Below are 13,481 nucleotides of genomic sequence, written 5' to 3' on the forward strand. Positions count from 1 at the left end.
GCTAGAGCTCTAGGGGTCTGTTTTCTCATAGGGTCCAAATTACAGAGGCTTCAAATGCTAGACAGAAGAGCTTGGAACACTAAATGCAGGAGGCTCTAGTGAGCCAAGGAAAGGTTTGAACAGGAAATTCAGATAAGGTCTGACAGGGAGAGAGTGACAGAAAGGTGCGTTATTCACTCAATCCTGATCCTGGCCCTCTGTTTTCCCAGAATGACCAAAGACAATGCTGCCCTTTTCTGGTTCTTTCCCTTCCTGGCTGACATACGTGCTTGTGTCCCTGGAACAAGGACATCGCATGAATCCAAACACTAGCTCTGGCTGAGCTATCTTTGTGGTCACCTCCTGGTATCCTTTGCAAGAAGCAAATGCCTTGTCAGCCCTCACACACAGACCCTCATTTCATATTCCAAACTACCCATTTTTTGCTTGTTAACTGTTATTAAGAACTTGCCCCCAGAAGAATACTAAGTCCTTGTCCATTATCTCAGCAGCCTTTCATTATAGTCACTTTTTACTATTACCCTCTGAGTCCCAAACTTATATCTTTCCATCCTTCAAAACCTGGGTCCAAACCCACCTTTTGTAGTCAGTCCTTTTTGACCATTTCAGCTTACAGGAATGAGTACAGTATTTGAAGTCTGGCTTCAAATACTGTCTCTGACACTTACTACCTTTATGAGTTTGGACCATCTCTGTGGTTTGATGAACTACTAAGAAGAATGGAAACATCCAGGGCCAGTTGGGAAAGAGTTGAGGAATCAGTAGAAAAAGACAGAAGGATTTTGATCAAGAAAGACTCTGAGGGGCCCGGAAAGAAAGACATGAAGAAAATTCCCAGATTGGACTGGATTAGAGCCATTTAATTTCTCAGGGTCTCAGTTTCCCAATTTTTTAAAATAAGGGGATTAGCCTAGACAGTCTCTGGGGTCCCATGATCTTGTAATTCTTTCTTTAAACTTCCAAAGTAAAACTTACTTGTCATTTATTTGATCTGGAATTGTTTTGTTTTCCTAGACATATTGTTAAATCTCTAACTGAATTGTAAACTCCGAGACAGCAGAAATTCTATAGTTTTTTTTTTTTCTGATTACATGTAAAGCCAATTTTTAACATTCATTTTTTTTAAATTTTGAGTTCCAATTTCTTTTTCTCCCTTCCACTTTTCCCCCTTCCTTGAGAAGGCAAACAATTTAATGTAGAATCAGTCAAGCAGAACATTTCCATATTAGTTATGTTGTGAAAGAAAACACAGCCCCCCCCAAAAAAACCAACCAAAATAAAGTTTTTAAAAAGTATGCTTCAATCTGTATTCACATTTCATCAGTTATTTCTCAGAAGATGGATAGCATTTTTTAGCATGAATTCTTTGGAATTATCTTGGAACATTGTGGTTTTTTGTTGCTTGTTCATTTTTTTTTGTTGTTTTTATAACACTTTTTAAAAATTCCACTCTATCCTTTGTAACAAAGCATAAAGAAGAGATGAGGGGAAAAAAAACTTCAGCCAAACAAAACTAACTAATCAGCCAAGTCTCAAAATGCCTAGGCATTCTTCCTCCCCCCAGCCTTTTTTTTTTTTTTTTTTTTTTTTTGCTGTTTTTAAAAGAATTTATTTAGCATTTTATTTTCCTAAGTTACATATAAAAACAATTTTTAATATTCATTTTTAAAACTTTAAGTTCCAGATTCTTTGCCTTCATCCCTTCTTACCTGCCCCCTCTTTATTGAAAATACAGGCTATTTAATATTGTATCCAGGATATACTGTAACCTATTCAACATGTAAAGGACTGCTTGCCATCTGGGGGAAGGGGTGGAGGGAGGGAGGGGAAAAATTGGAACAGAAATGAATGCAAGGGATAATGCTGTAAAAAAATTACCCTGGCATGCATTCTATCAATAAAAAGATATTAAAATTTAAAAAAAAAAAAGAAAAAAAAAATACAGGCTATTTAATATAGCTTATACATGGGGGGGGGGGGTCATGCAAAACATTTGCATTACAATCATGTGAAAGATACCGCAGCCAAAAAAAAAAAAAAAAAGCCTTAAGAAAAATAAAGGGTTTTTTAATTTGTTTGTTTGTTTTTAGAGTATGCTTCAATCTACATTCAAACAGTATCAGTTCCTTCTCTGAGTATGTATAGTATTTTCCATCATAAGACCTTCAAAGTTGTCTTGGATCATTGTGTATATATATAATTTTTTTTGCTGAGGCAATTGGGGTTAAGTGACTTGCCCAGAGTCACGCAGCTAGGACATGTTAAGTGTCTGAGTCCACATTTGAACTCAGGTCCTCCTGACTTCAGGGCTGGTGCTTTATCCACTGCACTACCTAGGATCATTGTATTGCTGAGAATGGTTATGTCATTCACAGCTTATCATTTTACAATATTGCTGTTACTTTGTTCACAGTATATTTCACTTTGCATCAGTTCATAGAAGTCTTTCCAGGTTTTCCTGAGAACATCCTGCTCATCATTTCCTATGACACAATTACATACAACTGTTCATTCAGCCATTCCCCAATTAATAATCATATTCTTAGTTTCCAATTCCTTGCCCCTAGGAAAGAGATGTTATAAACATTTTTTTGTGTATCATATATGTCCTTATCCTTTTTTTAAAGCCCGTTTTAGGATACAGGCCTAGTAGTAGCATTAAAATGCCTTTGGGTAGAGTTCCAAATTGCTCTATAGAATGGTTGAATCAGTTCACAACTGTGCTAACAGTATATTAATGTTTCATTTTTCCTACATTTTCTCCAACATTTGTCATTTTCCTTTTTTGTCCTATTAGCTAACTTAATATGTATTCTTATGATTTCCCTTTTCTCTTTACCTTTTTATGCCTCTCCAGAGTCTGATATTTGAACATCAAATTTCTATTCAACTCAGGTCTTTTCATCAGAATGTTTAAAAATTCTTCATTTCATTGAATTTATTTTTCCCCTTGATGTATTATAAGCACTTTTGATGGGAGAGATTCTTATTTGTAATCCTAAATCTTCTGCCTTTCAGAATGTTATATTTCAAAACCTCCAATTCTTTAATGTAGAAACTACTGAATCCTGTATTATCTTGACTGTAATTCCACAATACTTAAATTGTTTCTTTCTGACTGCTTGTAATATTTTCTCCTTGAATTTGGCTATAATGTTCCTAGGAGTTTCATTTTGAGATCTCTTTCATTTCTTTCCATTTATATTTGCCTTCTGGTTCCAGAATATCAGGGTAATTTTCCATGATAATTTCTTGAAAGATGGTGTCTAGCCTCTTTCTTTCTTTCTTTCTTTCTTTCTTTCTTTCTTTCTTTCTTTCTTTCTTTTTTCTTTCTTTCTTTCTTTCTTTCTTTCTTTCTTTCTTTCTTTCTTTCTTTCTTCCTTTCTTCCTTTCTTCCTTTCTTCCTTTCTTTCTTTGTTGATCATGGCTTTCAGGTAGTTCAATAATTTTTACATTCTCTCTCCTGGATCTATTTTCCAGGTCAGTTGTTTTTCCAATAAGATATCATACTGTCTTCTAGTTTTTATGTACTTTTAAAATTGTTTTTATTGTATTGTTTGTTTTATTGTTTCTTTGTTGTTTTTCATTTACTTTTTTATTGTTTTTTTAATGTTTATTGTTTCTCATAAAAGTCATTACCTTCCATTTGCTCAATTCTAATTTTTAAGGAATTATTGCCTTGAAGGGGCTCTTGTATCTCTTTTTCCATGTGATCAGTTCTATTTTTAAAAGGGTTGTTTTCTTTAGTGGATTTTCCCCTCCCTCCCACAATTTAGTTAATTCTTCTTTTAAATGCATTCTTCTCTTCCTTGGCTTTTTATGCTTTCTTTAACATTTGACCTAGTTGGAATGTTTTTTAAAGTGTTATTTTCTTCAGTATTTTTTTTTTTTTTTGCATCTCCTTTACCAAACTGTTGACTTGTTTTTCATGATATGCTTGTTTCACTCTCATTTATCTTCCCAATTTTTCTTCTATCTCTCTTACTTGATTTTCAAAATCCTTTAAAAATTTTTGCATGGCCTGAAGCCACTTAATATTTTTCTTGAGACTTTCAATGTAGGAGATTTGACTTAATTATCTTTTGAGTGAATGCTTTGATGTTACTTGTCACCTAGTAACTTTCTATGGTCAGAACAGTTTTCTCTTGTTTGCTCATTTTTCCAGTCTACTCCTTGACTTTTATCTCTTTTTAAAAGTGGGGTTCTGCTTCCAGGGTGAAGGGAACAATGCCTCAAGCTTCAGGGTTTTTGGACAGCTGTTTTCAGAGATAATTTAGCAATTTGTATGTTTTCAATTTACAAGGCTGAATGATCTAAGGAGAGTATTTACTACTCTTCTGGCCTGTGACCACAAGCACTTTTTTTTGCTTGAACTAAGAAGGGGCCCCCACACCACTGTGGCTGCAAGCTCTGGTGTGCTAGCACTCTTTGCCTTTAAGACTGCCCCCACTCAGGACTGTGACCTGTCTTCAGATATGGGTAAAGCAATAGAGTCCTGCCTCAGTGTTAGCAAAGAGATCCCTATAATCTTCATATGACAAGGGTTTTGTTTTGTTTTGGTTTGTTTACCCTCTTACCATCTTTGACTTAACTGCAGAAGCTGCTGCTGCTGCTGTTAATTCAGTGGCTCCTAAGGCCCACTCTAGTTTTGCTGGGGCTGGGATTGTGTTGAACTGTGTTCCATTCTCATCCTAGTAAAACAGATTTTTCTTGCCAAACTTCTAAGTAGTGCTGGGCTGGAAAATCATTTCACTCCATCTTTTTTCGTGGATTCTGATGCTTTGAAATTTGTTTAAAGATACTTGAAGGGATTTGGAAGAGAGCTCAAACAAGTCTCTGCCTTTATTTGACCATTTTAGCTCTGTTTCTCCAATCTTGGATCATTGTATTGCTGAGGATAGTTAAGTCATTTGGGGTTGTTAATTACAATGTTGCTGTTACTGTGTATAATGTTATTCTGATTCTACTCATTTCACTTTGCATCACTTCATATACATCTTCCCAGATTTTTCTAAAATTATCTACTAGCAGAAATTCAATAAGAGATACAGGATGGTTTAATGGAAAAAACCTGGCACTGTAAATCTGAGGTGGGGTTGGAGTTGGGGGAAGAAGAGAATGAAGAATATGTCTTGGACTAGCCCCCTGATATGAAGGTCATGATTTCTAAAGCACTTTGTAAACTTCAAAAAGTGCCAAAGATATATAAAACTATTACTCTTATTAGTCAACATTCCTCCATCCCAAGTCTTTGCCACTAACTTACCATGTGACATCTAGAATCAAAGACTTTAGGACAGGAACAGACCTTTAAGACCATCTAGACTAATAATATAACCCCTTCAATTAATATATGGGGAAACTGAGGCTAGGGGATCTCACAGGTCTATCCAAGGCTTCCTAAGTAGTTACTTAGCAGGAAAAACAGAATTTGACTTCATGTTTTTCTGTCCTTCCCCCCTGAATCAAATGGGGGAGGGGGAATTGGCCAGCTGATCTGGGAAAGTCCCATTAGTTTTGCCAAACTATTTCTTCTTCCCTATCTTTCAGACAATACAACTGTGTAATCTCCTACCTCCTTATCTCTGCATTCTTTTTCTGACCCTACAGCTGCCTTCTGATCAAGCTCTGAGCTGAAATGATTTTCACTATCCTGGTTGCACACTTCTATTGAAAGAGAGAGAGAGAGAGAGAAGGAAAGAGAGAGAGAGAGAGAGAGAGAGAGAGAGAGAGGAGAGAGAGAGAGAGAGAAGGAGAAAAAGAGAGAGAGAGAGAGAGAGAGAGAGAGAGAGAGAGAGAGAGAGAGAGAGAGGGAGAGAAAGAGAGAGAGAGAGAGAGGAGAGAGAGAGAGAGAGAGAGAGAGGAGAGAAGAGAGAGAGAGAGAGAGAGAGAGAGAGAGAGAGAAGAAGAAGAAGAAGAGAGAAGAAGAAGAAGAAGAAGAAGAGAAGAAGAAGAAGAAGAAGAAGAAGAAGAAGAAGAAGAAGAAGAAGAAGGAAGGAAGGAGGGAAGAGACAGAGACCAAGACAGAGGGAAAGGAGAAAGGGGGGAGAGACAGACAGACAGACAGAAGCAGAAAGGCAAAGACAGAATGGGAGACAGAGAAATAGAAAGAGAAAGGGACAGACAGAATGAGTGGTCATCAGAGGTGTGAGGAATGGAGATTCCAGAAAATCAGTTTTCCATTGAGAAAGTGTTCCTTTCTTCCACTGCCCCCACAATGCTCAAAACTTCCTCACTTTGGAAAGAAGATAAGGAAGGAAGTGGTTAGAGCTGTGGGCTTGGAATCAGGAAGACCAAAATTTAATCAGACATCGACTAGCAATGTGATCTTGGACAGTCACTTAACCTGTTTTGTTTCAGATTCTTCATCTGGAAAAACGAGGATAATAATAGCATCTACTTCCCAGGGTTTTTGGCAAGATCAGATATAGTATTTGTAAAGTACCTGACATATAGGTTATCATAGAGTCATCATTATGATAAGGATTAGTAATGTAGGTGCTTTCACAGATAGAAAAAAAAAAAAGCTATCATTCTGTGCTCTGTTTTAGGTATAAGCCTGCCAGAAACAATTCTGTTGATTTAACATTACCCTGAACTCAAACATCTCTAGTTCAGAGAAATGTCCAAACTGATACTGTTCTCCTCCCTGCCTCATGTAACATGCCCTTAGACATCTCTGTACCGCAAGACATTTTGAGTCAACATTTATAGCAGGAGTTCTTAATGTGGACTCGGTGATTTGGTTGGCTGTTTTTTTTTTTTGGATGGTTTTTAAAAATATATTTTGACATCTATATTTGAACATAATTAATATCCTTTGGAGTTCAATATCTTTTATTTTATTCCTATAAAAACATTCTTCTGACAAGAGGTCGATATTTTTCAACAGATATTGCCCAAAGGGCTCTTCTCCATCATCAAGGTCTTAATCCTTTCTGAATGGAAAAGAGATTTCTGCCCTTAATGTGCTACAGATCTTCATTTGGGGGTGGGGGCTGTCTAACTTAAGTCGCCAAATCCATTGATTTGGAACTCTCATTCTCAACAATTGCTGTGGACTTTGGACTTCTAGCTTTAAGAGGAAAGATAGATGAGGTCAGCCACATTTCCATTTCTTGAAGGAAAAAGTGGGGAAGAAACCAATATGAGGGAAGTTGGCAGTCTCCATTATGTCCCTGTCTTCAGCTACTGGTACTCTGGGAAGTTTGGGGGAGTTTCCCTTTGGGTGAGGTCCAGGACTCCCTATCTTGTTTGAGCTGAGTTATCTCACTTCCAATGAGAGAGCTCCTTCACTATTTCAGATATATATATTTTCCAATTTCTGTTTTGCTACCGATTTGGATAAATGAGTTTCTTTGCAACTTGCTATATGTGTTCGTTGTAGAACTGGTATTTGGTAGGAAAGGGTGTAAGCCTTGGATATAAAGCCTGGAGTCCTTCTTCCTTCCAATAATGAAACAGTAGTCTACAATGAACAAGTCGAACAATACTTAAGGGAGCAGATAAATATCATTCTAGCCCAATACTCATTCTCTCTGAGGAGAGCAGAGTGGTTTCCAGCTTCAACTTCTTATTTCCTCTCTTACAAGAATTAAAATTTCCCTTGAAGAAGGGTCAGGAAAAATGATGCTAGAGATGTTTATTCTGGTTCCCTTTGAGCTACCAGAGAAGGCCATGCAATATATAGGGGGCAGCTATCCCAACCAATGGGGCATCTTCAACACATTGGGAATCAAAGCTTGGTTAGCACCTTTAGTTCACATTCCTTGGTCTTTAGCATATGGTCTTGACTCTTTTCCCCCTTTCATAAAGGGAAAAATCTAGAAAGGATGGTTGACAATGTTGAGAAATGAGGGTGAGAGCCCCACAGGCTAGTGTGGGGTTCTTGCAAAAGAAGTCACAGTCCCGAATGCAGGAGAGGTTTGTGGCAAAAAATGGATTTATTATACTGCGAAAACAACTTCTCAGCAGGGTCTTCCAAGAGGAATTTTCGCAAAGGTAGGTTTTTAGCAAAGATGGGTTTATACTGAGAAATAATTTCCTCAATGGGCCAAATCCAGAAAGGGGTTAGCAAAAATGGGTTTACACTGAGAAGAAACAACTTCTCAGTGGGCCAAATCCTATTTGGATTTTTAGCAAAGATTTGGGGTTCTGGCTTTGATTACATTAGGTTTTTATGGCCCGAGGCTGGGGAGCAATCTCCAGATGAATTTGAGGGACTAATTTTCAATTCAAAAAAGAGTGGTGATTATGCCCCAGGCCAAGATCTCCAATTGAATTGTAGAGAGACCTCCACGGGAGTTTCCCCTAGGAACAGGAGGATGGGGCCCCTGCCAGAGGCCAAGAGGGGTTGAGCTTTTAGGGTTTCTTTAACCCAGGTCTACCCCCCGCAACAAGATCAGGGGGATACAGTTTAAATCAAGTAGAAAAATGTTTCTTAATTCTTTCAATTAAATTAAAAAGGTTTTCAATAATCTTTCACATATTCTACCTCATTCTCTTTTCCTCCTTAGACATCTGTTTCCTCATCTGTAAAATAAATTGGGGGTTTTTTAATGACCCCACACCCAGGAAAACCTAGGGATCCAAAAGTAGAAGTCTAGTGGGGAGGAAGGAGAATTCTCTGAATTTAGATGAGAAATACATTTTGTCATTATTTTCACTAACTTCTAGAGATGCTGCCCCAGGGGAACACATTAAACAAAAATGGATTTGGATAAGTGATTTTTATGGTCCCTTTCTTTTCCTGTTGTAAATCTCATGATCTGATAGTTGAAAGGCCAGCCGGTGCTTTAGGGCTTCCCTGTATCCAGAGAGCCCACTCTGTACCAGCTGTTTCTCTTTTTCTGGTTTGGGAGTTAGCAAGGGAGGAAGTGAGGCCTGAGGTTGGGGAAGATATTGGGCCAGGTGACAACTCACTTGAAGAGTTCAGAACAAACTAGAACAGTGATATGAAACAGGCAGTGCTTGCTTTGATGGGATGAAGAGTGGGAGGGATTTGTGCCTGAGAATGGGCAGGCCCTTGAAGGCTCTGCATAAAGCTTGTCAGTTGAAAGCAAAGGCAGAAGGCTGAAGAACCAAGGTGAGTGCCAGCTTATCTTGCCCTCCTAGTGAGTCGGAGGAATTAGTCCCACCTGCACATCATGGTTCTGAATACCTTCTCCGTGGGGCTACCACATCTATACGCTCTCCTGCTGTGTCTGCCCACCCCGGGCCAGAGCATCGTGGCTCCTGTGGTCCCCGATGTCCCCTTTGCTGCCATCTGGAATGTTGGCACCAATTTCTGCCAGAAAAAATTTCAAATCAACATTGATCTGGAAACCTTTGATATCGTGGCCAACCCGGGCCAGGCCTTCAAGGGGCCAAACATGACCATCTTCTACAGCAGTCAGCTGGGCCTTTACCCTTCCTACACATCTGACGGTCAGCCTGTTAATGGAGGCCTGCCACAGAATGCCAGCCTCAATGCTCACCTGGCCAGGGCTCGCCAGGATATCTTGGCCTCTATGCCCACACTAGGTTTCCGGGGTCTGGCAGTCATCGACTGGGAGTCCTGGCGCCCGGTGTGGGCTCGCAATGGGGGATCCAAGAACATTTACCGGGAACGCTCTCGGGAAATGGTCAGGGCTCAGCACCCGGACTGGTATTCTTGGTGGGTGGAGAGGAAAGCCATAGAGCAGTATGAGGGGGCTGCCAAAGCCTTCATGCTGGACACCTTGAAGTTGGGAGTGTCCTTGAGGCCCCAGGGGCTCTGGGGCTATTACGATTTTCCAGACTGCTACAATTACAACTTCCAGAGCCCCAACTACACAGGCCAGTGTTTACCTGGAATTGAGGACCAGAATGACGGCCTTCAGTGGATGTGGGAGGAAAGCCATGCCCTCTATCCCAGCATCTACCTGTCCCCAAAGCTGGCAGGCAACGGGCATAGCCTGCTTTATGTCCGCTCGAGAGTCCGAGAGGCCTTCCGGGTAGCAGGTAGAACCAGGAGTTCTCACCGACACATCCTGCCTTACGCTCAGATATTTTATGAGAACACAGATCGCTTTCTGTCTTTGGTAAGTGTCTTTACCACTTCCCCCAGCCAATCAATCCCTCCCTCTGAGGCTAGAATGTGGGTCCAGTATGGAGCCATCAGAGCCCCATTGTCACTGACAGGTACCCCAGCCTCGGGCTGAGATGCCTGGGAAAGCTAGATTTTATTTATTCCCTTCTCACTCCCATGAAGCCCAGTAAGTAATGTTGGTGTGATCTGCTAATTTCACCCAGACCCAGGACTCCATGGCAGCTCTGCTCCCCCATCCCTATTGACCCCGTAATCCCCTCAGCTCTGGGTTTGTTCTCTGCAGGAGGACCTGGAGAGCAGCATTGGAGAGAGTGCAGCCCAGGGAACAGATGGAATCGTGCTGTGGATCGGCTGGTCGAACTACAACAGCAAAGTGAGGAAGGCCTGAGGCTTGGGAGGAGGGACCTTGAATAAGGCCTGGGGACTGATATCTAGGGGGAGGATCAGTGGAAACAAGAAGGCATTTTCAACTCTGCCCAAATTCTTATGGGTACTAGGCATCCAGGGAAAGTGGGGGGGGGGAGGGGGAAAGGGAGGAGTTTCCCCTCAATACTGTACCTCTATCAACCTGTCACAGAGGCCTGATATTCCTCCATTAGAGCTCCAAGTTAAGGGGCAAAGATTTATTTCGATGCTGAGAGGCAGCTAATTTGGAAAGGAATTTAGCCAAGAACTAGAAGCAAGAAGATAATTTTATTGGAAAGACAAAGATCAGATTCAGTAGTTTTATGACTAAAGGTACAATTGAAGATGGTGGGGCAGGAGGGATTGAAATGCATTGAATTGAGGTGGAAAGCTCCTATCATTGAATTTTATGGCTTACTGATCAATAGATGGTCCTCTGATAGCCATTTGTTTGTGACACTCCCCAAGGCTGGGTAACCTTAGGGTTTCTCAGAAATTGCATAATTCCCCTGGAAGGTCCATTTCATCATCTCTAAATCTACTCACATAAGATTGGCACTGAAGCCATCCTCTCTTTGTTCACAGAAATCGTGCCAGGCTATCAAGGATTACATGGACACCACCTTGGGCCCTTTCCTCCTGAATGTGACTAGCAGTGCCCACCTCTGTAGCCAGGCTCTGTGCTCAGGACATGGGCGCTGTAGCCGCCGCCCAGATCACCCCCAAGCCTTCCTCTTCCTCAACCCCTCCAGCTTCTCTCTCCGGCACCAGCCAACCAGTGGGCGTCTGGGAGTAGAGGGCATCTTGACACATGACGCCAGAGCCAGGATGGCCAGTGAGTTTGAATGCCGATGCTACACAGGCTGGAATGGAGAACAATGTGAACTCCAGGATGACTCTCCCTCTCCTTAATGTAGAAACTAACATCAGCAGGGTGAGATTGATGCAATGGGACTCTGTCCCCTGATCTTTGGGGGGGTGGGGGTGGACCTGTTACGCCACAGTTCTCTTTAACTGTCCTGACTCAGTTTCCCTGTACTAGTTTCCCTTGTCTCAGTATCTTTAACTGTTCTTTGTCAATCCCCTAAGCTGTAAACCGCCACCCCCCCCCGCCCCCCGGTTCATTACTGAGGACCAATTACTCTAAGGTTATAAATTGTTAGCCCAAGCAAGATAAACAAGAGAGTAGGCCTTCTGACTCTTTTCTGTCCTCAAGAATTTACAATATCCCTCTAAAATATTCCAAGATATTTCACTGACATCTTTATCTCTGTGTATTCAGACATCCTGTCTCTGGGTTTTTTGGGGTTTATGGCCTCTTCCATCCTGACAGTTTTCCTGCGCTTCTCACCCCTTCCTTTGTTCAGAGAAAAGGTATTTAAGAAGTTGGGGTTCCTCCATTCATTGCTGGAGGATGGCGGCTGGTGGCTGCATGATGGACGCTGGATTCTTTGAGATGACAGTCTCCTCCAGCCCTGGGACCAACATGGATTCCTTGGTTCCAGTATATCTTTATCTCTGTCTGACTGGATAATTTGAGACGAGAGTCCTGGCCAGTCAATCTTACTCTCCCATTAATAAAATATTAAAAACTCTCTAATCTCTCTCCTGCCTCAGTTTCTCCGGCATTACAGGCCTGGGTTAGAAAAACCCTGAATCTCAACTCCTCCTGGCCTCTGGGAAAATTCCTAAAATGATCACCACCCTTCAGTCCTGATTCCCATGGGAAAATCCCATGGGAAAATCTGGGAATCAGTTTGGTCTGGAAAACAATAGCCATCCTTTATTGATTTGGAAATTAGTCACCCTAACCCTAAACCATAGAAAGCTACATAAAATCAAAACATTGTAACCCAAACTTTGCTACCTTTCTAATCAGGAAAAGGCCCATTGAGAGAGCTGCTCAGTGAAAATAAACCTATTTTTACCAAACCTTGCTTGGAGACTGGGACTGCGAATTCTTAAAACCTGCAACATTGGCCTGGGGACCCCCATCGATGTTAGGGTATCTCACCTTTCAACAAGATGAAGTCAATGACATATGAAATTACAATCATAGATACATGTGATCCCATTTATAGATGCAAACACTAATAATCAATCAAATGTGTATGGCATGCCAGCCACTCTAGAAATAAAGGAAAAGCAAGATTCCCTGCCCTCCCAGAGCTGGAAACAGACTGGGATATTCCAAGAGTTTAAGCTTTCGAAGCCTTTTCCCATATAGTTTCTATTTCAAAACTGGGCACAAGGAGAAGCTCAGTAAATACTGCACTTTCTAAATGAATGAATGAATCCATATGTAAAGTTAGCCAGAACTAACCAAATTTACATCTGGTCACTGCTGTACAAAAGCATCCAGAAATACTCACATCACTTCTAACGCACTCACACATACACACGTGACAGACAGAGGAGGCAAAGAAGGCAGAACCGGGAGCGGGGTGATCCCTAGAGGTGGCCGGTCCCAGCTGAGGAAAGGGACTTTTCGAGGTCACACAGTGGGCTCAGGGAGAGCTGGTTAGCCAGGCTTCAGACTCTGGGTACGGAAATCTTTTCGGTGGAAAACCCTGCCGCACCCACCCCCATCCAGTAGTCCCGCAAGCTCAGTCACCCACTTAGTCAATGACACGGCATAATCATGCTCACAGATCCATCCTGGGAATGGGGGAAGGGCCTCCCCATCTCCCTTGTCCCCCACCCATCTACTCTCGGGGCGTTTTCTCAGCCCCTTCGTGCTTCGGGCTACAATAAAACTAACGATGCCGAAGGACTAGTACTTTATGTTGGAGTGGTAGCTGCGATCCCAAACCCGAGCGTCCAGAGTGGGACAGATGGAGGGGTTAGATTTGAGTTCAGGCTAATCCCAACTTGCCTCTCCTCTCCTCTCCTGCTTGGGCACCGAGATGCTATCCCTCCACCCCCAACCCCTCCTGGGAGGAGTGTGCTGTGTTGACTGCCCCGGGGGGAGCACAGGGCCCCTCTTCTTTCCCCATCCTCCCATTGG

At 41.7% G+C, this 13,481-nt stretch overlaps 1 protein-coding gene across 1 annotated transcript; it reads left to right on the forward strand.

The window, feature by feature from the left end:
* Nucleotides 1-9,053: 9,053 nt before the first annotated feature.
* Nucleotides 9,054-12,074, forward strand: HYAL1 (hyaluronidase 1). Its single transcript, XM_051976956.1, has 4 exons — nt 9,054-10,061; nt 10,353-10,442; nt 11,060-11,408; nt 11,842-12,074. The coding sequence occupies exons 1-3, from the start codon at nt 9,147-9,149 to the stop codon at nt 11,384-11,386; spliced, it is 1,332 nt and encodes a 443-aa protein (XP_051832916.1). The 5' UTR covers nt 9,054-9,146; the 3' UTR covers nt 11,387-11,408; nt 11,842-12,074.
* The last annotated feature ends 1,407 nt before the right edge of the window (nt 12,075-13,481 follow it).

This window comes from Antechinus flavipes, chromosome 1 (assembly GCF_016432865.1).
Source record: "Antechinus flavipes isolate AdamAnt ecotype Samford, QLD, Australia chromosome 1, AdamAnt_v2, whole genome shotgun sequence".
In the NCBI taxonomy this organism is placed as follows: Eukaryota; Metazoa; Chordata; class Mammalia; order Dasyuromorphia; family Dasyuridae; genus Antechinus; species Antechinus flavipes.